Source organism: Diadema setosum, chromosome 2 (assembly GCF_964275005.1).
Source record: "Diadema setosum chromosome 2, eeDiaSeto1, whole genome shotgun sequence".
Taxonomy (NCBI): Eukaryota; Metazoa; Echinodermata; class Echinoidea; order Diadematoida; family Diadematidae; genus Diadema; species Diadema setosum.
Window position 1 is genome coordinate 40,373,233 of NC_092686.1, and position 26,823 is coordinate 40,400,055.

The 26,823-nt window shown below is 38.6% G+C and overlaps 2 protein-coding genes across 2 annotated transcripts in view; one reads left to right on the forward strand and one right to left on the reverse strand.

Moving 5' to 3' along the window:
* The window catches only part of LOC140246295 (peptide methionine sulfoxide reductase MsrB-like), a 39,911-nt gene extending 32,300 nt beyond the window's left edge, over window positions 1–7,611 (forward strand). The window contains exons 5-6 of the mRNA XM_072325762.1: window positions 2,110–2,207; window positions 4,397–7,611. Of these exons, the coding sequence (XP_072181863.1) occupies window positions 2,110–2,207; window positions 4,397–4,516 (218 nt within the window). The 3' untranslated portion in view covers window positions 4,517–7,611. The remainder of the gene's footprint in view (window positions 1–2,109; window positions 2,208–4,396) is intronic.
* An 8,548-nt stretch (window positions 7,612–16,159) lies between these two features.
* Window positions 16,160–26,823, reverse strand: part of LOC140245973 (protein kinase C delta type-like) — a 35,375-nt gene continuing 24,711 nt past the window's right edge. Inside the window, exons 10-16 of the mRNA XM_072325424.1 lie at window positions 26,300–26,423; window positions 24,263–24,436; window positions 22,618–22,709; window positions 20,823–21,024; window positions 19,780–19,968; window positions 19,120–19,248; window positions 16,160–17,148 (exon numbers count right to left, since the gene is read on the reverse strand). Coding sequence (XP_072181525.1) covers window positions 17,005–17,148; window positions 19,120–19,248; window positions 19,780–19,968; window positions 20,823–21,024; window positions 22,618–22,709; window positions 24,263–24,436; window positions 26,300–26,423 — 1,054 coding nt within the window. The 3' untranslated portion in view covers window positions 16,160–17,004. The remainder of the gene's footprint in view (window positions 17,149–19,119; window positions 19,249–19,779; window positions 19,969–20,822; window positions 21,025–22,617; window positions 22,710–24,262; window positions 24,437–26,299; window positions 26,424–26,823) is intronic.

The following is a 26,823-nucleotide window of genomic DNA, read 5'->3' on the forward strand; positions in this document are numbered from 1 at the left end:
TCAATGGAGTACTACACCTTCGTCCATGTAGAAATCACATTTGCATGTAAACACACCTATACGCACACACTCACACAGTATACCTTTGTTTTGCGTTGGAGACTGCATTACTTCGACTGCTGCAAAATTTTGCAGGCTGGGCTTTTCGTCCATGTAGAAATCACATTTGCATGTAAACACACCTATACGCACACACTCACACAGTATACCTTTGTTTTGCGTTGGAGACTGCATTACTTCGACTGCTGCAAAATTTTGGAGGCTGGGCTTTTTAAACTGATATAGTATATTGTAACAAAATGAAATTTGTTCATACCAATTCAGTAACACAATGTAGTCGTGGTTACTTTGTGCTGATTTATACATGTAACAAGCTATACATTGTAAAAAAAGGTATTTGCATTGTTCCTTTAAGTCAGTCTTCTGTATTGATGATTATTTGTCAATTAGTGGTTTTTGTGGAGTTTCAGACAGTGATAAAAAGTATGGATGATAAGTGCAGCGATAATTCCTACAGTTAGTTCAAAGTTGTGTTACAGATGTTTGATACATGCATTTAGCATTGTGTGTGTATATACGTGTGTATACAGGTTGGCCATATGACACATTCTAGACAAATAATCTTAATTAATTAGCAAACGTGATCAGCTATGGAACTGAATATGGTACTGATGTATGATGTTAATGATTCTAATTAAACTGTGATGAGTTTAAAGGGATAGCATAACTGTGTGTAAAAATAAGGCAATTATAAGGAAATTTTAGGGGAATTTGATAACCATGCCTATAATAATTTCATACAGGTACTAATGTCTGCCTCATATTCGTGCGATAGATCGTCATGTCAATAGCAAACTGACAACGTACGATGAATGTGTTATATATTGAACAATTGTCTTTCAAGTCCATAACGTTCCCCATATTTTCTCGTCGAGACGTATGGCCGAGTGGTTAAAGGCGACGTCTCAGAGACGTAAGGTTGCGGGTTCGAACCTCACAAGATCACGAAACAATATACTTAGCTATTTTACTGTTTTTTTTTCTTCAATTTTGTATTACATATTCGTCTATGTAAAAATCACGTTCGTATATAAACGCACCTATACACACACACAGACACACACACACACGCCATATCCCTCTTTTTTGTGTTGAGTGGGCATTGACTTTCCCCCTGTTATATCTATACATTGTTGTTGTTTTTTGTCTTACCATTTCCGTGGATGACCCGTGGCCGAGTGGTTACAGAAACAGTTTCGCATGCACGCTCAATATAACTTCAAGGTGCCTATATCACATTCGTTTCTTGTCGATCACAGATGACCGCCATCTGATGACCACAAGCGTATCACCTAACTCGTCCTCAATGTGACGAGTTTTCATGTCTCGTTACCCATTGTGATTGTCAATCCATGTGAAATGTAAATATTGCTTTGACCCATTTTCCAAGTTGGATACAAAGAGCCAGATAAATGGGGCTATATAAATGCTGTTTCATCATCATCATCATCATCAATCAGAGATGGTCATTAGTGGAACTACATTCCGGGTGACAGCGAATCCATGATATATGATTCACTGTATGTTTACACTTTTTAGAGTACCATCAGAACAACTACATTGTACCATCCTTTTTGTGACACTGCAAGCGATAAGTAATATCTCAACACAAATGACTTTTACTTTAAAAAAAGCCGTAACATTCATTAATCGTCAGTGCTTGGGGCACAAATGGCCTCACTGTTCTATATGCTATGATTGTTGAGTGTGTCGGTGCAACTCCCATTATCTACCTCACCCAGCTTACTGCTCATCAAATGTTCAAAATTTGCTGAAGAAATGAAAAATATATAAGTCTTCATGTGTGTGAATGGTAGATAATTTCATTCATCTTTTTGTTTCACATTGCTCGCACATGACTTTAATGTACAAACTTTACATTCACAGATATGATTAATGAAAAATAGCCAGTCTTATTCAAACTAACTTCATTCCTATGATGGCCCTACTTAATTTCTGTAATACCGGTATGCACTGAAAATGAGATAGTGTTTAATTTGTTTCCGTCGTTTTGGGGGTAACGTGTTTCCTTCCATCCTCCCCTTCCAGGCTGGCCTTCTTTCTCAGAGATGGCAGCAGCTGGGACAGTGAAAAGCAAGGAGGACTTCTCCCATGGTATGCATCGCGTTGAGAGTGTCTGTGCCAAGGTGAGGAGGGGATGAATGTCTAGTCCTCGCTTGCATTGAGAGAGAGGACTTCCTTGCCAAAGTGATCTCAGAAGGGGGAGGGATTGACTCCCAAACATAAGTTTGAAGTCAGTTAATGCAGATATTTTGGTTTAACCCTATAAAGCCCAAGGGGGGGCACATTGTGCCCCCCCTACCATATTTTCGTTTGCCACTCCTACACCCTTCACCCGATTTCAACCAAATTTGATGACTTTTCCTAAAATCTTATTGCGAACATTTTGATGTATAATTTAGCTATGTCCAATATTGTTGGTTGCCATGGCAACCATAAACTGACAGCCATGTTCGTCAGATTTTGCATGATTTTCCGTTCCAAGTTCAGTTAACAATATAATAATGGATGAAATGGGGGTTTTCTTGGCTGTAATTTGCTGAAGGACCAAATTGTGAAGTAATTATGGTTGTGAATTACCCTGAAATGGTCTTCTTATCATTTCCTTTATTTTTTATATGACATAGGCATCAAACAATAGATATAATAGAAATAATCGAAAATACAGCATTTTCCAAAGACTACCCTTTTATTTTGTGTTATTTTCACAAGAGCTTTGCTGGTAATATCATTTGTATATCATATTATCAATCTCCAAACTCAAAATTTCAATATTTTGGAAATATGAAATGTGATGCCAATATTATGTACCCATTCCAAGCAATACATGATAGGTTTCATATATTTCTTCATATTGTAATGAATAGCGCCCCCACATGTTGACCTTGAGAAATTTCAACCATAACAAATAGTGAAAGTTGACTTGCTTTTCCTTTGTGGTAAATATGAAAATGATTGATATAAAATAAAAACATATATACTGGGGATAAAGAAATACAAAGAAAAAACACGATTTTAGCGTATTTCCTATGTATTTCTTTATATTTTGGTAAATAGCGCCCTCAGTGGATGACCTTGGGAAATTTCGAATGTTGGGTCATGTAGAGTATGAGTTGCTCTACCCACATGCCAAATATGACGGTCATACATCACATAATAAAGAAGTTATATAGGGGGGGCACAATGTGCCCCCCCTTGGGCCTGGAAGGGGTCAAAATAGCTTGGGCTTTATAGGGTTAAAGGACAAGTTCACCTTCATTAACATAAGGATTGAGAGAATGTAGCAATATTGAAAGTTTGAGGAAAATCGGACAATCCGTTCAAAAGTTATGAATTTTTGAAGTTTTTGTGCAGTCACCGCTGGATGAGAAGACTACTGCAGTGTATGATGTCACATGCGTACAACAATATAAGGAAAATATAAAGAGAATTTCACAAAATTTCATCTTTTGAAAAAAGTACACATTCCCTTGACTTGTTACTGACATATGTTATGGGTAATATTATTCCCATTGCCTTTACAAAGAGGCAAGTCAAGTGCTCTTCTATTATGCGAAAAAAGTGAAAATATGTTGAATTATCTTTACATTTTCTTTATACTGTTGTACTCATATGACATCACGAGCCTTAGTAGTCTCCTCATCCAGCAGTTCCAACACAAAAATGTTTAAAATTCATAACTTTTGCATCAATTGTCCAATTTTCCTCAAACTTTCACTGATGTGTTCTACTAATATTGCTGCATTCTCTCAATCCTTATGTTAATGAAGGTGAACTTGTCCTTGAAGCACAGCAGTGAAGTTTGAAGAAATTCTGACAAGTCGCTGTAAAGTTACGAAGCATTAAACTCTGTATTAAAACCATGTATGTCTTCTGATGGAGTTACATTTCAAGTCAAGTGAAAGTATGTGGCATTCTTTGCTTTAACTTTACCATCATGAACTGTTAAAGCCTTCTTCTCTAGTAATGAAAGCACATGAATTTAACCAAAACTATAAATGTTTTTTTTTTTTTTTTTTTTTTTTTTTTTTTTTTTTTACAGATTGTCCAAATTGCATTAAACTTTATTGATGAGTTTGATATACAAATACTTAATTACTTTTGTTTCTTTTGTTGGCAATTTTGTTGTTACTTTCTGACTGCCTTCTTAAAAGAAATGTCAGTGGGTCAGAATGAAGATGAATAAAGAATCTGTGCATCCTTTACATATCAAGGATTCAGCTGACACAAAAGTAGGTTGGTTATTATGAAATGTTGTTATGATTGTTGCTGAATGTCATCTTCTTCCCTCCACCCCGACCTCTCTCTCTCCTAGTGTGGCGCTCACCTCGGTCACATGTTTGAAGACGGGCCCCAGCCCACCGGCAAGCGCTACTGCATCAACTCGGCCTCCCTCAACTTCAAGGGAAAGGACAAACCCAAGTCAGAATTATGAGTTCCAAAGATGGTTCAGAAATGCAAAATGCAGACAATGCAGGCAATCTTCTGTGACACACACATTCTTTCTATTCAGTGTGTGTGCCTCTCAGAAGGCCCCTTTCTTAACTTTGCACCGATAGTAGAGTTAAATTCTGTCTATTCTGTTTCTTTGGGATAGTAATCAGAATATCTTTCTCTCTGAATGCCCTTCACAAAGTCTAAATAAATGAAAGTGGGATGATCGAGATCCATAGTGGCCATAAAATCATGACATCTTTCTGTAGACCCTGGTATATTTGTTCAGTACCGATTCAAGCTGTTGATAGAGTAAATGTAAGTGGATATTCAACAAGGGATTATTGTTTTGTTAAAATTAGGGAAGTTATGAATATGTCTGATGGTGATTTTGGTATTGATGTATGGGTTCTCCGTTTTTTTGATAGCAAGCTAGCTTTGTGATATAGGAACAAATATAATTTCAGAAAATCACGAAGAAATCATCAGTCTGTTGATGACAAGTGGCAATGCTGTGACATAATTCTAAAGTTAGAGGTATTTTCATGAGATACACATGGTAAGAATATGCTTTTTTCTTTGCATGGATGGTAAGATAAATAACGATCACTTCTCCAAACAGAATCTACTATCCATTCATGCTGATTTACCTTGTATGCTGTGCACAAACTTTAATACTGTATATTTTCAATTCTTCATATGTACATCGTATGTGTTAGGAAGACATATCCACTCGTAGTGTATGTTTATTTTCTTTCTGTACTTGCAATGTGAAACATTGTTTCTTCAGGATGTGTTTTGACTTTTAAAGGTGATATCAAAGATGATGGCCATCATAACCTTGCCTGCTATACCATTGGAAAAAGAGGAATCTTGTGTAAGCATTTTTCACTTTGATTCTCAAAGTGCTAGGGCAAGTAATAGTACTGGGCACACAGTAGTACTAGCCATGTGTAGCATTCTGAGTGAAAAAAATTGGCAAGTTGAATGGCTTATTGCAAAGAAATGGAAGAACTGCATTGGCTTTGCATGGCAGTAATGTATGAATCGTCCCAGGAATTTATCACTCTCCCTGCTGTGATTTCATGTAGTGAATCTATCTTTGAAACCAGTTTCTGCGAGTGTGTAGCTGCAATTCCATGCTGGTTATGTTCATAGGTCGAAGTTTTAAGTAGACAATTGTCTTGTTAGCCCAGAGGTGAAAGTTCAGTGGCTATTGGACAAGGGTGAAGTAAGGCCTTCTGTATTTGTTGTGATTTCCAGACTTCTGTTGCAGTGGGTTGTTTTTTTTTCTTTCACCAGTAGAGCTTTTTGCCACTGATCCTGTTAGTATACAAATAGTGACTAGTCACAAGTGCAATGGTTCCAGATTTTGCACGAGGTGAAAGATAGAGGCGCTCTATTCAACGAGGCAAAGCCGAGTTGAATAGTGTGCCTCATCTTTCACTGAGTGCGAAATCTTGTTCCACCACTGCACAAGTAAAGACCATACACTATTTGTTTTATACAACACCTCGAACGTCAACAGATGTGGTCCACAAAGATTCTTGAATTTAGCTCAAAAGAGGCAACCATTTTCCACGAAAGAGAATGAGTAGCCGCACAGTCACCGTATTACACGTACGTATGCAAAGACAATCGGTTGGAGTTGTTTACAAAAATGAGAGACAAAAATACGCATTTGTAAGCGCACTTGTAATTGTTGAATGCGTGCGGCAAATGTTTGTTTATTGTGACATCAAAGCCGTGCGATGGAACAAAAACTTAGGGGTCAATCGTGAGTTTAACATGGGAGTCAATGGAATGGGTGACGTCAGCCATGCGCTATCCATTTTTGCTCAAACAGAATTGCACAGCTGACAGCCACAGTGTGCGATGGAACTTTCGTCATGTAATGGGCAATCGACCAATCGGATAGCTACATTCTAATCAAGTGTTGCATAAAACTGTATAGGTCATGAAAGACAGGGTTCTGTTCTGCCCATCAGATGATATAAGGTCTGTTTAAAAATAAGAACAGTCAACCTTGCCAACATCAACCATGCTCAAATGGAAAAGTTGGCCAAGTCAAAAGAAACCGCTACAACGGCTGTATATAAAAACATTGTGTTAATTCTGTTGCGTATTAAAGTCAAAATTCACTTTGAGTCAAAGGATTTTTCTGTTCCCTTTAGATTCGACTTAGGCGAAGTTGACTGTAGATATTTGCAGTCATGACCTACACAAATTGTGGTTACTATGACACATTTAGAAGCAGCCAATCAGCCTTGAGCAGTGAAATCTTTGCACCGTCTGCAATTGTTGCAAGATACAATGAAGAAAGCATTCCTGAAATAAAGGTTTGCATGAATGTAGGGGAAATGAAGTCCTTATAGTAAAAAGGGTAAGGACTATATCAGACATAGACTTGTGTTTTTGTTTTTGTTTTTTTTTTGTCAATTTGTTTTAAATGTTGAATATGATTGTGTAGTGGCTGTATAGTTTGGGTCTCTGTGGATACAAGTGCCAAAATATGTTGTTGCCTTTCATTGGTGAGTACGCCTCCTCACATGAAGGTTGTTGGGTTCAATGTTATGGTTGTGTTAAACTCTAGTGCACAGAATTCAGACCCTTGATTTAACTAAGCGAGCCTTTTTAAGTTTGAAAACAATTAGGCTTCTGTTTGATTTATTTCTATATGAAGCTCAATTTGCAAACCATGTAAGATGCATTATACACATGTATATATATACAAATGTCTATGGTATATTTTTATGAGAGTAAGATATTTATAAGACTTAAAATGTAGTTAAAGGTTAGACAGGGGAAATGTACAAAGGCAATATTCCGTAGTCTATGTCAGTTGACAGATAAGGCCTATAAATTTTGAAGTGATTGAAATAATCCTATATAAGATGAATTATGACATGAATGACATTGTATGCCTATGATATGTAAATCAAATTGCTTCAATGCGCAAAAACATTTTCATCTTCAATAGCAATTGGGCCAGAAGTGTGAAAATACCAATGTACTTCTGTACCTGGAACTAACAAGATTGTTTTTCTGAATTACTGGTAACATGTATGACCATTAAAAGTCTGAATTTATATGAAAGTTTAGAGTTTATCTATACATTGTTCTGTTCCACTCTGAAATCCATGTTCATTGGCGTACTGGAAGATAATTCCAAGTCGGGAAGGTTTTCCGGCAACGTGATTATGCAATGTAATTGATGTAGCTAATTCTGAGTGTATAAATTTAAACTAGATTCTTGCAGACCTAAGCACATTGCTGTGGAAGCGCTCAGGAGTATAGGCCTATATATATTCCCGTTGTTGCCTAATTGAAGAAGGCTCGGAATTCATGTTTAGATAATGTGTCTTCACGTGAAGTGTACATACATGTGTGTACTGCGGTAGTGGGAGCACATGGTTGCTTATCACCGCTGTGGCATCACGAGTCAACATTGTATCATATTCCTCCAAGGTGGAAACCTATGTGTACAGATGGTGTGACTTGAATACCGATTGCAGATTTTCAGAGATAGCAGTCCCTTAACAGGTGATTTTGGATGGGCAAATGAAAGGTCAGGGGTGATGTTTCAGGGGACAAAGGGAAACACAAGATGGGAGGAGGGGAAGTGGGAAAGACGTTGTGTGGGAATATATGAAAATGTACAATTGTACATACAATTTGAGCAACTGAATAAAATGGGACAGTTTTGAAGTAATGTAAAAGATTTGCTGTTGTGTTTATTATTTTATCAACTTTGACTTTGGTTTGATAGTTTTTTGTATGCATTTATCCCACCATGCTTTCAATGAAAAAAAAAAAAGAAAAAAAAGAGAAGTCTGACAAACGGAATGGTAAAAGTTCTATAAACTGTGCACCAGTTTGTAAATAATGTGAAAGTCATATTTTTAGTTATGATTTTAATTATAGCAATTACAACAGTTTCCTATATAAATCATCATTGGTTACCGCCATTTAACAATTTGTTTATTTTTATTTTTTTTTTTTTTTTACATTTCATCTCAAGGATACAAATTTTAGTGACTTTGGTTTTTGTATGAGAGACTTTAGGCAATGACACAAATCCCTCATTTAATTTGGCCTCCCTTTATCCAGATCTCTCTATTATTCGGATCCGATTTTGGCGTGATTTTTTTTTCTGTCCTATCTAGTAATTATGGGTAAAAGTGGGATTTCAAACTCGAAAGAAACTTCCTCCACAAACTCACATGAACTCAATATTATTCTTAACAAATTGATTTCATTTTGGTAAAAAAACAAAAACAAAAACAAACAAAAACAAATGCTAATAATCTTGCACTGATAGCAAAGACAGAGTTTCGGTATAGGCTACCGTCAAAAGGTTACATGTACATGTGTACATGTAGCTATCATTGGGTAGGCAGCTGCATGTATTAAACATCGAGTCTCCAAAATCCGGCCAAATCCCTTATCAGGATGAGCGCCAGTCCAGCCAGATATGTCCGGATAGGAGAGGTTGGACTGTATGTGCTTGAAACCGATACTGCAGTTTCCTTGACACTTCAAAATGTCATGACTTCCTTAGTTTACGTCCCAGTTTGATAAAACGCCGACTGTTCTCTCAGCCTAATTTTACTCATTCTACTGAAACCAAATCGTTTTGTGTGTTGTGGAATTGCAGTTTAAATCTCTCACTGCCGTGTGCCACAGTTCATAGAATTTTATGTCGCATAATTTCTAGCAGGAGACTATGAGGCCAAGACGAAACAACAGGATCAAATAACAATGCTTGCATGTATATCATATTTATTTTAATACAGCCGATGATATCCCATCTCAGTTTTGAAATAATACATGATCATGATGAAGGGATTTTCTCTAAATATGAGCTACCACATATCTTTTTTTTTAAATACATACGAAAAAATACTGTACATGGTTGCAAATATATATATCAACACTGCTAGGAGTCGAGAATTTAATTCACAGAAATTCATCATTCATTTTACACATCTCTGGTTGAGCAGGCAATCAATATTCTTAAATTCATGAAAGATAAATTCAAGAAAGGAATGAATGGGTGGTGAACTGTCTTGCAACTGTATAAAGTTCATTTTCAGATGAGTTTGCAAGAAAAAAAAAATTCACCCAATACCACACCAGCCTTTTGGAGTTGTCCAAGGTTAGATCATACAGTGTATATATTATGAAGCGAAAGTACAATGAGACTGAGATACCAGCATCAAATGGACAGGTAATTTGCATCTTGACTACAGACAGTTATTTGCTAATTGTAATAGGAAGAAGGTTGATTTTTTCAAAAAAAAAAAAAGAAAGAAAAGAAACGAGAGACCCAAGGGTCATGCGCTCACCTGAGTATCGCAAATTCACCTTCCATGCATTCTTGCAGACTCTTACCTGAGAACATTGGAAACTTATGGTGGGGGTAGCTTTGAGAGTGGGGGTCCATACATATTCCATCACACTGGTAAAAAATACCTACCAAGTACACTGTACTTTATAGAATGTTGGATTATGCAGCTTGGGGAAAAAAGACTTAAAGCCCTATCACTTCTGATTAGAACTAGAGAAAAATAGTATTGAATATTCATTAATTTAGGAGGTTTGGACCCCCTGGGGCCCCCAAGGAAAGCATGGTGCCCATTCAAACACTTTGAAATCTTATCCCCATGGGAATGCTACTTGCCAAGTTTGGTGAAAATCCATTATGTTGTTTTCAACAAGAAGATGAAAATTTAGGCACGCATTTGGACCCCCCCCCCCATCCCATCCCGCTTCCTTGGGTCCCAAGGGGGTGGGGGGGGGGGATAGGGGTGCACAACAGTCATCAATATATTGACTCATTGTATCAACTTAGCTCAATCACTTCTGGTTCCAGAGAAAACCTGTAAAAATTCCTTACAGGAAGGGGGTGGGACCCCTGGGATCCCCAGGTGGGGCATGGTGCCCATTTGATGGAATTGAGATTCTATCCCCCTAGGGATGCTACCTGCCAAGTTTGGTGAAAAGTTGTGATAGGGTTTTCAAGAAAAAGATGAAAATTTACAGTTTCGGTCCAAATTTAGGCCCCCTGGGGCCCCCCAGGTGGGGCATGGTGCCCATTTGATGGGAATGAGATTCTTTCCCCCAAGGGATGCTACCTGCCAACTTTGGTGAAAATTCATAATGGCATTTTCAAGAAAAATATGAAAATGTACAATTTGGGCCCTATTAGGACCCCTCCCCACCCCCTCCCCTGGGTTCCAAGGGGGGGGGGGGGGGCACCCCTGATTCCGCCATGAACAAACTTGAAACTACAGTCATCAATGTACTAATTCATAGTATTAACTTAGCTCTATCACTTCTGGTTCTAGAGAAGAAGATTTTTTAAGATTCCTTAATTTTTTTTGGGGGGGGGGGGTTGGGCCCCCCAGGTAAGGTATGGTGCCCGCTTGAACAAATTGAGATCCTATCCCCCTAGGGATGCTACCTGCCAAGTTTGGTGAAAATCGGTCAAGGGGTTCTCAAGAAGAAGAAGAAATTGTAAAAAGTTTACGCACGACGGACGACGGACGACAGACGCCGGATGAAGAGCGATCGCAATAGCTCACTTGAGCCTTCGGCTCAGGTGAGCTGAAAAGGGTGTACACTGGTTGCTTGCTTCTCATGGGATCATAACTTTTAAGGAAAGGGAGGATTTTGGTCTGTATGCTAGGAATTGGTAGTGCAGTTTTGGAGGGGGTTGCCAAAACATCATGATAAGGACATGTGGTTCTTGTGAAAGAACCCCCCCCCCCCCCTCCAAAAAAAAAAAAACAAAAAAAAAACAAAAAAAAAACAAAAAAAAAAAAACCCACAATAATTTGTAGATAAAATTTTGAAATTTCCAGTTTTTCATTCCAACGCAATTATGCCCGAGGCTCAAATCCTGATATATCTAACTGATCACTATTCTGAAGTTATTCAACCAAGAATAACATCATGATTCAGACTTTTTCATCATTTTTTTTCTTTACACGACCAACAGAAAATTGTGAGGGTATGACATGGTTAGCTCACACATTTGCATATTCATAGCCACTGTACAAGAACTGTTATGCAGAAATTAGCAAAACTTCAAAATGTCATAACTTCCTTGTTTTTCATCCAATTTCAGTTAAATATTTATCATTGAACTCATACGATTTTACTCTTTTTTTCAATAATCAGACTAACTTATATTTGGAATGGATTTCCCCTTTAAATATGCATCCACTGATTAGATTTCTGGTACTTTCCTGAAGCATATCATTCTAGAGTGTTCCAGAATTTTCTGGAGGATGACCAAGTGTTCGTTGAGGCATACTGACATCAAGATTCCGTTCGCTTCTAAAGATATTTTAGCCATATCTGTGACATCCTAGTGGACCTAACTGATCAGGCACTCTCACCAAGATTTGATGACCTAACTCTTCATATCCATGACTTTCAGCTCAAGGTCAAGCCCCCCCCCCCCCCCGACAGCTTGTAGTTTTCCTGGGTGTGCATATTAAGTACATAGTAAAGTGCGATGAAAAGAGAGGTCAAGAGCTCTATCACAACATTTAGTCTGCTCCAAATATATTCCTCCTCAAAAATACATACTTCTTGTAAGCGGAATCTATACACAGTAATCACATTTTTTTTTCCATGAATATGCACCTCTGAAAATAAAGGAGCTTTTAATTTGCATCATCAAAAAATAAACTATATCATTGCAACATTAAGTAGACATTTTGGATCTTGGCCACCTTTGGAATAAGTCTGATATACATATGCAATCACAAAATATCTATTCAGTTTACAAATTCTGCATAAGCACAATTTGTCTTCCTACATGTATCTCGTATCTTATGATGACATTTTTTGAAAAAAAAAGGAAATTATTCCACTGGCTGTACTGTGGAGTTAATGCCTATTTCAGTTCTCCTGTGATTTAACAATTTTGCATGTTGAAGATTAAGTGCTAAAACTCCCTGTCACAATTGCATCAGGCAGTTTTCATAGTTTTGTGAAATTACGTAGTCTAATCGAGAAGGAAAGTGGGTAGCAGGGAGACTGTGACGTATAACATCAGCACAACTTTTTAGCAGGATGATAATCAGAAATCTACTGAGAATTCATCCAGCCCAACCCTTTGTTTGTTTGCTTATTTGTTTGTTTGTTTGTCTGATCGTTTTTCAGTTCAGATGCATAAAGAGTTCTCCACTCATAAGTGCTCACTGCCATGAATATACCAATTGTAATGACAAAACACAGAATGTTTTGCATTTGTGAGAAATTTGGGACACTCTCTTTTCAGTCTAAGATATTCTTATCCAATGTCTCAAGTACATCTCAAATGCAGCCACACTGATCTGTATATATGCATATACATACATATATATATATCTAATACTGCTGCTAATTTATATATGTTCAAAATGTACAGATATATAAAATACAACTATTCAGTTCATAGAACTTCTACATCTAAACAGACTGATCTACATGTCCCCTTCTGAAGTCTGAAGTGTTTCTGATTATGTGCATATTATGTGACAATCTGGACAAATCATTAGTGGTGGCTTATATTCAAATTTATGTATGTGCAAATTCTGGTTGATACATTATATACACACAGATATTCAGTAGTAATTATTTGCATCAGTACGACACCTGTGTCGGTAGTCGGTAACAATACCTCGATAATTTCCACATTATCAGCACTCATTATACACAGCATCAAATTAGTGTACTGGTACATATAATATCATCATCACAAAGAAAAAACAAACGGGAAATGGACCAAGATCCTTCACACATCAGTGATGTTGCACTAGCTGAAATAGTATGTGACACAAAAGGCACACATACTTATATCCTAAACTACAATGTATGTACAATACAAGTGATGAGGCTCGACATTAAAGGTTAGCACAGACACGAAGAAGATAATGTGAAAGAAAGAGACACAAAAAGAAATAATAACAATATGTGAGGGAATCTCCCAAAGGAATGCATACCAGTACTTTATCGTACAAGATATCTCCACAGAGCATAAAATCAGTCTCAAATTGATTACTGCTTTCCCTTGAGGCTCGATTATCGCAACTACCTGGTTATATAGTTATAACATCCATCTCAATCGATGTAGGCTCATCAAATGAATCACACACTTGAACATAGAAAGGGCTTTGCGTACAGTAGAAATAAAAGCAATTAGAGGGAAGATGTCCATGGATGTTGCTTCTATGTTACTTTCTTTACAAAAACAAGACATACACATTGGCAAATCAAAAAAAAAGTCTCTAGCACCTTGTCCATTAAGACACTTTGTCAATGTTGGATGTTGCATTTGATTTGCTCTTAAAGATAATTCCATGATCTCATTGCTTTCCTAGACCACAGTGATTTACACCCTTCAAGGCACACACATGCAAAAGACTGCATTCTCAAACATGCCGGATTCTAGATTCTGGCATGTCTTGTCATTCCTATAGATGCAGGCAAAATGATTTCATAGAGTAAGAAAGTACTCCACAATCAGGCAGATATTTATAATTGTTTAAGAACTACCTGCCACTGCTACTGTTACAAATTTTTGTATGTGAACATGACTGCATCAAAGCACATGGCTATGATGGGCTAAGGACAATTTGAGATCTGTAATGATTTCGATGCCGAGCTAAAAAAAAACTAATATATATATTTTTTGCCTGCGATCCATTTATAATGACTGCATCACCTAAGATTTTGGAGCATTCAACTGATCAAACCATGAGCTGTCAACTGAGATAAATAACAAGAAATTAATAACTTTTTGTCCACCCTGAAAAATTAAAAATGCATCAGGACATCCACAGGTAAGAAGCAAAACAATACAGTCCTTTACATAAGAGTTCAACAAAATCAAAAGCCTCTTTTCTATGCTGTATAAATGCATCATTACTTTGCTTGGACTCTTTTTTCACCCTGTATGGCATGTAATGAGTTGTGGCAGCTAGCGAACTCAGCTTGCATTCACCTGGCACTTTTTCCAGGGTCAACAGTCACGAGACAGCATACAAAAATTGAAATGTAAACTCTGAGAAAGGTAAAAAATGTAATCCTTCAACCATTTTCTGATTTCTGTGTTACACAGATCCCACATCACAGCTTTCTTATGTCTTTATATTTCTGCAACAACCTCTTGATATGCAAGACACATCATTGGCGACATCTAGTGCTTGGCATATTTAAGAAAGCACAACACACCTTTCACCTTCTTAACCCGTTGAGGACGGACTGATTTTGCTACAACACGCATTTCCCATAGACACCTGCCCGAGTATACTCGGGACTCGTCCTCAACGGGTTAACAAAGAGAGATATACATCAAAGTAATTTTAGTCCGGCGTGCAAAGTCGTGTCAAGTGGTTCACGGCTTGAGGGAGATCAACAGACATAATCAGTGTTGCATGTATACAAATACACCTATACCTATGAAATATATTGGTATATATATATATATACTGCATATGTACACACTTACATGTATATGATGTATGAACACATGGTATCGTTGATAAAAAGAAAAATACCAGATGCACAAGCCAAAGGAGTGACACATAATATCACAAAACCTGAGTAAACGAAGGTCGTTGAATAATAGAGAGGCATCAATAGGTGTCTGGTTTTCATCATACATCTCTTAAAGGCCGTCACCTTGTCTTACAGTAATAGGCAAGCAAAAAACAAAGTACCAGGGAGGGACATCTCCGCATATTTTGCGCATGTCAAAAAAAAAACAAAAACAAAAACAATCAAATCTAGTTGTAAGTCAAGGACCGGGCAGATGTCTGCACTGTGAATGGACGTCTCCGGAGAAACATGAGAAAACACTGCCCCCCCCCCCCCACCACACACACACACACACAAAATGCTATTATCAAAATGCTACATATTTGCTACCTTAACTTCTCTCAACATAAAGACATAACATTTGTGCTCCTGCGAGATGAGAAAACAAATGCATAACTTCTGACTCAGTATGTTTTTGTTTCGCTCACACAGGAGCAGTAGAGCTGAACTGAAGTAGCCTACATTTCAAAAAAAAAATGACAGGAAACGGGCGCTCCATTGACAACTCTTAGCATTGTATCTCATTACAATAAATCTTCATTCCCTCATATGGATCTCCCCACAGAACATTGTCTTCACTAGAAATGACATCACATAACATCAGCATCTCCCTGATCATGGTGTGCTTCTCGATTTCCCCACCTGAAGATTTTCTACAATTTCCCTTATGTGGATTTGCAAGAGCTTTTCAGCTAGTGACAAAAATCACACTGTACTTATAGTCAAAACAAAACACAGCCAAGAACTGGCAACCAATTGAACTTCTCTGCACACACTTATCCTCGACTTCTCCCTAGTCCTCTTATTTTGTGCGTACGCAATGTGGCAGATTCTCCCACTGCCATAAACGTGTCCCTTAAAATTTCTACCAACTGCGATATCTTAATACTTTTTCTAATTCTTAGTTTAGGCACCCAACTTCAGCAGTGGCAGTCGGTATTCGGCTATACTTTTTCACACTGTCACTTTCAGTCTACTGATTTCTCTGTTGGACATCCGCTATGCAGGTGTAATCTTTTTTTTTTAAGTTTGTCTTTGTTTGGGAGGAGCTGATTTTCATGTTCAAATTCAAAACTGTGAAAAGAAAATAACTCATTGATAGATTCAATGCAGGATAGATTGAATTAAATAAACAGACACCTTGACATTTTGTCTCGTAAGTCATGAAAAAAATTAAAGTTTTTTACAAAATTTTGATAGTATATTTATGTACAATATGGCATAATATCTATGATCTCTCCACACACAATTGTTACAAACAATATGCATCATACTTTTCCTTTTAAATGTAAGTTCTCAGACTGGTACAAGTACGCTGTATAATCCATCCTGACCACTTCCCACAATGCAAACATTCACTGCTTTGGAAAATCCTTTTTGAGCACGAGCAGATTGCAGAGTACACCGTACTCCATTACCAATATACCTATTTATCACTTTGGCGACTCCGGCCTTGGCAGATTAGCGAAGATGCGAAACAGGTTCCTGCCAACTATGGTGGAAAAGCTACATATCCATCCAACAGCAGTGTGGCACGCGTTCGGAAAGAGTCTAGGTCCTATTGCGAAGGATGGTTCAGCTGAGCTGCCGGGTCCTGCTCCCCTCACTCTACATGTATCATCACATCAACAGGAAAAGATGTCAACACCCTCATTCCCTGGGAAAATATGAGCCACAAAAATTCCACATTTCCCACAAAGGAAAAAAAAGGGAAACAGCATTCCATGATGGCCAGAAATGCACAGCAGGTGTTGTTTCCACTCCACGTTACAAGTGCGCTGCAGGGGGTGGGGTGGGGTGGGGGGGGGGATGGGGGAACAAGATAGAAAATAGTGCATGTGGTGCTTGTTTGGGCGGGGGGAGCAAAGGAGGCGACACTGGCCATCTCGCTGCTCAAGACATGGTCGGGTTGGTGAAGGAGAAGCCACGGAACTGGCGCTGGTTGATGGAACTCAGCATGGACGTATCCGTCGGGGTGAGGCCCACTTTCTCCATGGTGAACTCTGGGTCAAAGTTGCCCGCATCACCATCACCTTTCTGTTGGTGACAACAACAACAACAAAATCAGAGAGAAAATCAGATGTGTCAAAATACAATGTGTAATGTTTAAATAATTAGACCATAATAACAATTCCGTATCTGATTAAATCTTTGTGATCATAGTGTAGTGACAGGTTGATCTTATCTATCATGATCATCTCAGTCACTGTCATTAACAGACCAGTTTAATTTCTCCTCTGATCTCCACTCCTCTTCATGTCCCTGAAACTCAACCACACCACTGCTACATTTTTACTCTCATCATCCATATATTCACAATTTTTATTTCCACCAGAACTGGTGTAGTACATGGTACCCGGTAGCTGAAATGAAGTTCAGTTTCATATCATGGCTCCTCTTGATACCTGTTAGTTCTTGAGTCGCAAGAATTTAGTGAACATTAAATCGAAATAACACAACCAAATCTTCTCTTTCTTGCCCACAATCATTACTCAATGGATTGATTACAGTTGAACCTCTATTATCCGGCCTCCCTTTATCCGGATCTCTCTATTATCCGGACGCAATCTCGCTGTGATTTTTTTATCTTTTTTTAATAACAACGGGAGGAAACACACATGAATTACATATACTTGATACATTTCTTAATAATTATTTAGGTAAATCATCCCAAGAATTTATAAAAGAAAATGATTTCCGCTTGCAAACACGAACCTCTATTTTGGGGTCTGTTACTGAGTGTAACAATGAAAAGGTCGCAGTATACACATTACTACATGTGGTACTACAATGGGCTACATCAGTACATGTGTATGTGTATGTACCATAGAGCTCTATTATACGGTATGTACATGTATAAAGCATTGAGTCTCCCGTATCCGGCCAAAACCCTTATCCGGATGAGTCCCGGTCCCGACTTGTCCGGATACGAGAGGTTCAACTGTATGTCTAGTTTTACTGCCTTGTAATATGTACAAATTGAGAGACGATGATGGATATCACATCAGCGATTTAGAAAGCAAACCAGCAAAATAGAAAAAGAAAATAACAACCCCGTCTTAGTACTTTAATATGTGGAGGGAACTGTGTTCTGTCAAAGGATCAAGTCACCAAAGCAATGTTTCTCTGGTTTGGTGCTGAATGGGTGATTTCAAGTTCGGTGCTAGTGCTAGTGCTATCTCAGCACTAGCACCGGCGATAAAACCGAACTTGAAATCACGTCGGTGTTGGGAGTTGACCTCAAAAATTGTGACGTATTTCCGGTAGTTGGTGCTGGGCTCGGTGTTGAATGTCGTCTGCTGAATCGAGCTTCGCCGTTTGTGTTAGCGATTTACGTGCTTTTTTCCCATTGACCAACACTAGCCCCTAGGGATTATCATTTTCTTCATTTCAAGTTCGGTGCTGGTGTTAGCGTTGCCGTGCGAGACCCGTATTCACTTCCATATAGATGCACGTTTTACGTGCAAAGTCTATGCTAATGCAATGGTTGCCCACGTAACGTACACGAACACTCCAGACATGGCTATATAAATCTGCGCCTGGGAGCAAAATTAAGATAGTTGTATTTTGGGGAATGGATGAAATTTGTGGCATTTTAATTAATCTGTCTTCCTCATTATGTGTCTTAAACTAAGCAGTTTTGGCTACATCTTTTAATATTTGACTGTAATCACGCGCCATCACTTTTTTCGTTGCGCAATTCCCGCGGAGCTCGCGGTGCTGTGATTCCAACACCTAGTGCTGGTGATCGCTAATTTTGATCGGTATCGCCTCGTTAATCTGACCGTCGGTGTTGGAGCTCGATTTAGTGCTGTTATTTGGGGGCTAGCACTAGCACTAGCACTAGCACCGAACTTGAAATCACCCACTGTATTATCTTACTTTTGACTTTTCATTGTTAATGTCTCATGAGGTAGACTAAAAAGGAAACTCTTTCATTTGAGTGCTTTGTGTTTGTTGTTGTTGTTGTTATGTGGGGGGGGGGGGGGGGCGAGAGGCACTCCTTACGATTTTGGGCTTGAATGGGGGCGGAATCTCCCTCTTCTCTAGCCTGTCGAAGTCGATGGATCTAAAGAAGGGGTGCGCACGGATCTGGCTCTTCACTCCAAGACGAATGTCTGGATTGCGTTCCAACAACTGCAGAGAGAAGCAACAAATTGATAAACATCGACAGAAGAATGGATTTTGTGGGTGCAACCCATTGTAGGATGGGGGGAGGGTAACCAAGGCATGGAAAGACTTCTGGTTGCAATGATAAAATGATAGAATGATCCATTATATGCAGTATATACAAGTATTCTACTCTGTCGTGATGTAACATCTTTAACACATATTTACAGAGGTCAAAAAATGCAAATAAGCTGAAAAAAAAATCTCACTGCATTACAATCCAAAAGATCTAATTCTTGTGCTGTTTCATTTCTATCATGACATCCATCTGTATGATGCAAATTGGCTCAATGTAGGAGATATCAGAAACCATGGGCAACTGTGAAATTGATGGTTGTAGCTGATTGTCAACTCACACAGATTGCTGGCATGCAGTCAACCCACTGTTTCATTAGAGGAAATTGAATAAAGGTTGGGGATTCTTCACTTGTACGCAAAATATTGTGTGCCGAGACACTGTTAAACAACAGACAAGCTAAGCCTCCATCTCGGCCGTACCTGAAGGAGACAAGAGTGGGCATCCCTGGACAGCCATCTGGGGTAGTGCGGCGCCTCATGAAGGATACAGTCAAAGAGTTGGTCCTCATCCTCGCCATGGAACGGAGATTGGCCGATCAGCATTTCATAGAGAAGGACCCCAAATGACCACCAATCTACAGAGGCAGCATACTTCTGGCCCTTCAGAATCTAAAACAGAAAAAGAAAAAGAAGAATGTTTGCCATTCAAGAATATCATCTATATAGGATGTTTTAGCAGCGCATCAAAAACGCGTATTGTTGTCAGCTCAATTTTTACCGTTCAATATCAGAGCATATTGGACGAAACGCATAGGCCAACATATTAATTCCCCATAGGCTCCTGTTGTTCGTGGCCGTTCAAGAATACACTGTATTTTGTCTCATCTGTTACACAAGCGCTTGCTGAGTGCACAAACGCTTGCTACTAGTGCGTGGAATTTTGTTACAATTCACAAGCGCGCAATCATCTTGCTAATTGCTTACTTCATATGCAGTTTTAGGGGCTTCCCCTTTTCAGCGCTGGGATGGGACTGCTGAGTCAACTTCTAAGACGAGTAGAAGTAGGCCTATGGTATTTTTGTGCAGTTTATGCTTTCTCTACATAATTGGAGATGATAATAATTATATTGGATGGATGGCATTAATTCATGGAATACCAGGGAATATTGCACCCGTTAGGGCTAATATTGCACTTGTCTTCAATTCATGCAACATTCCCTGGTATCCCATTCTTAGCCATCCAATATAATATAAACATTTGACTACATAGACAAAATATAAGCAAGGCTTGGCAATCCCTACAACTGTATATGAAAAAAAAAAAATCAGAGACAAAAAAATGAAAACCTAACTGAGAATCCAGCTGATCATTACCACTCAAAATGAGTGACTATTCAACTTGCAATCATCCCCAAGACCAAAATGTTGAATTATGGTTGACAAGACAGGATGATATGTGAGGTAATGTCAGCCACTTGGCAAAGGGGAAATACTAAGAACGAGTTGAGCGATTTTTCTCATACCTCAGGAGCTATGTAGTCCGGTGTACCGCAGAAGGTGCTGGCTTTCTGGTCTCCCTGGATGTTCTGCTTGCACATGCCAAAGTCTGCGATCTTGATGTGTCCGTCTCGGTCGAGCAGGACATTGTCGAGTTTCAAGTCGCGGTAGATAATGCCTCGTTTGTGCAGGAACTGCAGACCACAGATGATCTCAGCTGCATAGAATCTGTCATTGTGGCAGATGAAGAAATACTGTAAAATGCACGCGAAAGCTCTTGTCTACACTATAAAGATTGAATGCCAGTGGCAATTCGCGAAAAATTCATGCCGTGAATATATCGTGTTTTACAGTATATAATATTCTCTCTTCTCTGATTATCTGCACCCCCCTCTCTATCTCTAACACCATATATCTTTAACTATCCTCTCATGTCTTTAACCCTATTCTAACTGGGGGGGGGGGGTCAAATTGACCCCCCCTCGACGTTTCACGCCACGATTTCGCAACGCGCAAAGCTTTTGCCGCGTCGTTTCACGACTTTTTTCATTGAAGTCTCCCGCATATTTTGAGACCAAATTTGCGACGTACGGGTACACCGTTTTGAAGTTACGTAATGTTTTGCATATGCATGTCAACCAAAAAACAGCTCAAATTCATGATATCGTGTGCAAATCCAATGCAAATTGTGTTTTTTGGTTAAATTGATATAAATTAGATTATTTCAACTTTTAACCATTGAAATTAATCAATTCTAGTGTAGATAAGCCTGAAAAAGTGCCTGCAACAAGTTTTGGCAAAAAAAAAATAGAAAACAAAAGGTTGAAAAAACAATAAAATACATAAGAAATTAACAAAACAATAAAAAACAAAAGAAATTAATTTCAATTGAGCTATTTTTTTACACAAAAATTGTTTGATGTGTCTTGAAGAATTCTGACACAAAAATTTAGCAATCCTCCAGTCTTTTTAATGGAGTTATAGGTGAAAATATGATTTCATGCACAAATTTGCATAATTAATTTATTAAAAATAGAAAGGCAATATTTTTCTATTGTATGATGATGTAATCTTGTAGTTGACATCCAGCTCTATCTTAAGGCAAAATTTCGCGGCGATCACGCGATCGGCGGCCGAGATCTGAAGGGGGGGTCAAATTGACCCCCCCTCAGTAAAAACTTGGTCTCAAATAGCCCAGTTAGAATAGGGTTAATGGATTCTGGCTCTTAAAGCTTGTAAAAGTTTTGTCTGCTCTTCAAACCGCTGAGGACGGGCTGATTTTGCTACGACACACATTTCCCATAGACGCCTGCCCGCGTATACTCGGGACTAGTCTTCAACGGGTTAACAGATGACGCTCTTTCACTAAGAGCACTTTTAGTGTCTTTGAAGAGTTTACTCACAGGTTGCAAATTGACAATTTACAACTTGGTTGACTTGCCGAATAGAGAGACCTACAATAAATATCCCACTGCTTCTCAATTCTGGTGGTGAGAAGAAATATTCCATAATATTTTTGATAAATTCCTTCTTAGCATCAAGGAACTTTCAATCAACTTGTCACAGAGAACAAACAAATTGTCTCATGTTATTATCATGATTGTAAAAAAGAAAAAAAAAAACTGACCAGTTCCCTACATCAATAAGTCTTATCCCAAACCACTAAGATGAAATATCAACTGTTGGTATGTTTCTATTTATTGCATAAATCTAAAGCAGTACCACTATCAAGACACAGTCCTGACCGTGTCATGGTGCTTTGTTTTGGCTGTACCCAAATCTCAAAACAGCCAACAGCTTACCACAGGGTACAACCCTCACCTTGCTCTCTTCTCCTCAAATCGGATTGAGGACTGTATATGGAACATCAAGTCACCACCGTTTAAGAACTCCATAACAAAGAACAGATGCTCCTGCAGAAATGAAGGGAAAAAAAAAAACCCAAACATTTATGTCTTGGAATATTTTTGAGGATAAGATTCTATATACAGTTGAACCTCTCTTATCCGGCCTCCCTTTATCCGGATCTCTCTATTATACGGACGCAGTCTCGCCGTGATTTTTTTTTTTTTTTAGTAATTACGGGAGGAAAGGGGGATTCCCAACTCCTTGAGAACTCCTACGCAAACACACATGAATTACATATTACTTCCAACATTAACATACACCTCTATTTTGGGGTCTGTTACTGAGTGTAACAATGAAAAGGCTGCAGTATACATATTACTACATGTGGTACTACAATGGGCTATGCAATGGGCAATGGGCTTGTACTTTATCCCCAACAGTGAGCAGCACCGGCAAACTGGCAATGCACTCCTTCTTATTCCTGTATTTTCGTTATTTACGGGTCAATTTTTTTCGTTCGAAATGTAAAATGGATGACCATAGAATTTCTCAATAGAATATAAAATTGAAAACTTTAGAAAGGATAGAGAAAATGGAGTTCACTTTGAATGGTGTGCCACAGGCAGATATCCTTATCATGCTCTTACGTAATACGACAGCTGCTGTAGTCATTAAACCCGGCTTGGCCTCCAGGGTTGTCATGCCTGAGCAGAAAGTTAATTTGCAATGGACAAGTACTTCGACTCCCAACTCTCAAACGAAGGATCGTTAGGGGGGTATAGCACCCCAGTTAGCTTCGTTAAAGTGGGGTCTCGCCTCAAACGAGGGATTGACGGCATGGCATGAGATCCATCTTTTATTAGGACCACTTTGTTTTGTGATATCTCAGCTATTCAAAACTGATTTTCATCAAATAAACTTCGAATTCCACTTAGAATTGTATGCTCTTTCATATTTCATAGGTGCCATGATTTTTCATCATCTTACAAAAATTTCAGAAACCTGAAGCTCAATCTCAACCAAAACTATACCATCAATTTAAGTTGTTTTTTTCCCCAACATTCTATGTAAGTAATGGCAGAATGAACATAGACTGAAACACAACATAATCCTATTATATTTTGAGCTTTATACACATTTCCTGAGTTGATGGGAAACTCCATGCATTCTGTATGGGCAAATTCTGAAAAAAAGAAAACAACAAATGAAAATAAGTAATTAATGAACCCTGCCAGAAAAAGCATCTTGAATCACACCATACAATTGTATACTGTATACGCCATATATTTAGTGAGTCTAAATTTTTGTGAATCGGAACTTCCTGACAATTTTGCAAGGGGTTAAATTTGCGATCATGGAGTCCTGTACCGAACACAGAAATGTATATATGTGCGTCACATTCATATCGTGATCAGAGTAAATATTTTCGCGTGTCTTTAATTTCACGAAGAACACCTGACTCATGAAATTCGCGAAAATAAAAACCTCACAAAATATTTGCCGTATACAGTAGACACAAGAAAGTCTCGACTCTTCTCCCCTAATATGATTCCTATTCAAGTTTAAGATCAGACAGAATCATCTTGGAAGGTGGCAAAGGTGGCAAAGGGGGGCTGACCTTGCTCTGAAAGGTGCAGTAGAGGTGCGTGAGGAAGGGGTGTGCCCAGGCCATGCCCAGGACGTGACGCTCCACCATGGTGCACTCTATATCATCATCCTCCAGCACCACCTCCTTCTTCAGGGCCTTGATGGCAAAGAACTTGCTGGTCCCCTTCTGCTGTGCAAGCATCACCTGTGGGGGCAAAAAATGAAACAAAAATGCGGAATATGACACTGCACATTGGTTATGCCACTTCATTATAATCCATCTCATTATTTTCTCTCCTCGAATTTCATTGATCTTGGATTAGAGTGGATTGCGATATCATTTTATACATTCAAGTAAAGAGGCTATCAAGTGATTATCAAACAGCAAGAAAATCACAGAATTGATGTCTCTTGCTAGACTCCTCCCAATGACCAGCTGGCAGGGATAAAATATCTTGGCTCAGGGAATTATTGCTGCTGCCTATGGACTTGAACAGAGGACCTCAAATCTGGGAGTCTTCAATCCTATCCACTGAGCCACAACACTGTGTACTTTTGTTTCTGTTTCCTTCACTTCAAGGTGAAGGAAATTTTATAGGACATTATTTACACAAAAAAAAACCCAAACAAACACAAACTCAGTCATGTACTATCACAAATGGTTGACAAAAATCCACTAATGACACGAAGTATCATTTAAACCATGTCTATGTCTTGTTATACACAAAATAAAGTGTAAGAGTTCTGAAGGTGAATGGCCACAAGGTTTACATCTCGGCATGGAGATTTATGGAATACCGTCCATACAGTGACATTAGTTACTGTTGCATTTAACCAGTAGCACCAAATAGACATTTTTTTCATCCATGTTTGGTCAATATCAATATCTCATGTACCTTCTCTTCATAAAGGGTTATCACACTCGCAACTAGGAAAAGCACTCGGAGAGCGCAGATCTCCACCATGCAGCTCATTTCCACCAAAACATGTATGCTGAATATCGCCCAATTTACCCAAAGAAGCCCTGTGTTTACCTCATCAGCTTCCTGCATGCTGCATGGCGCCTCGAGCACAGCACGCGCTTTAGTGTGCGTATGCAAACCTCAAATACGCGCAGCTTGAACTCCCAAGTTCATTGACCCTATTTGCCAAAAGATATTAAGAAAATCCTTCAAAAATTTATACAAATTCCCGTATCACTACCAAACTTTAATCATCTGTTCCTCGGGTCATTATCAACTTTTCTTGTTAAGTATCATTCAAATCTGTTCACAATTTTTTGTGTGTTATTTTGCAACAGACAAGCAAACAAACAAACAAAACCAATGCCAGGGTTCCCACAGAAATGTGAAAACAGAATTCCATGACTTTTCCATGACTTTTCCATGACTTAATTGCTGCTTTCCATGACTTCCTTTCTGGCACGGTTTCCAAAATCAGACACGTTACATGTATGATGGCCTCCACCTCCCCTCACAGCCATCCATTCCACCCACTATCTTACTCATGTCACGTACATCTATTATCATTAGTATATGTCCCGGGAGTTATGTAGAATTTGGGATGTCACAAAACTAGAAAAAATGGAAATCATGAACACCAATTATAATAGCAGAGTATGATCACAGAGTATGAGAGTTGCGAGACACGACAAACTGGAAAGCTGCCATAGCCAAGAGGTAAATGCAATTCCATGACTTTTCCATGACTTTTCACAAATTTTCCAAATTCCCTGACTTTTCCATGACTTTCCATGACCACAAATTTTTCCAGGACTTTCCAGGATTTTCCATGACTGTGGGAACCCTGCAATGCTGACAAAAACATAACCTCCTTGGCAGATGTAATAATACATTTCCAAATGTCAAGAAATCTGTCACAGATATTTAAAGTCTGTGCCTCCAATAAGCACTCTTGTACATCCAGACTTGACTTGAAAACAATTAAAAAACGAATTGAAATTTACTTTACTAAGTACACAAGCAAACAAAAAACAAACAGAAGGACAGGACTCTGGTATCTGCCCCTTATGTATCTCACAGCTAGACCAGACTAAGACCACACATACCTTGCCAAAGCTCCCCTTTCCAAGTACTTTCAGAAGCTGGAAGTCCTCAATGGCGTACCTCCTTGGTGGACTAGTAGGTTTGTCAGGTGGCCCATCAGTGGTCCATAGAGGCTCATACACTGCCCTGGAGAGTTAAAAGGGGGTGAGGGTGGGGGTGGGAGTTTGGAGGGGTGAGGGATGGAAAATCAATAAAGCATTAGTCTCTACATGAGTGCATAGTACATTTTGGGTTGATAAATCAATGAGATGAGAATAAAAACATGTCTCCCTCTAGTAACAATTTCAATTTGCTTTTAGGTGATTAATAACTGATTGATTGAAACAAGGATGGTCTGTCCATGGACCGAGAAATACCGTTTCATCCAGGAGGTAACTTGCACCAATTTTAAACAGAATCTTACAAACACCAGAGAAAAGCTTCTCACAAATGACCTATTTTGATGATAATTTTTGTTCAAACAAACAAGGGAACTTTATGAATATGTGTTGCAGTATATTTAGATGAAGTTATACAACATGTGTGT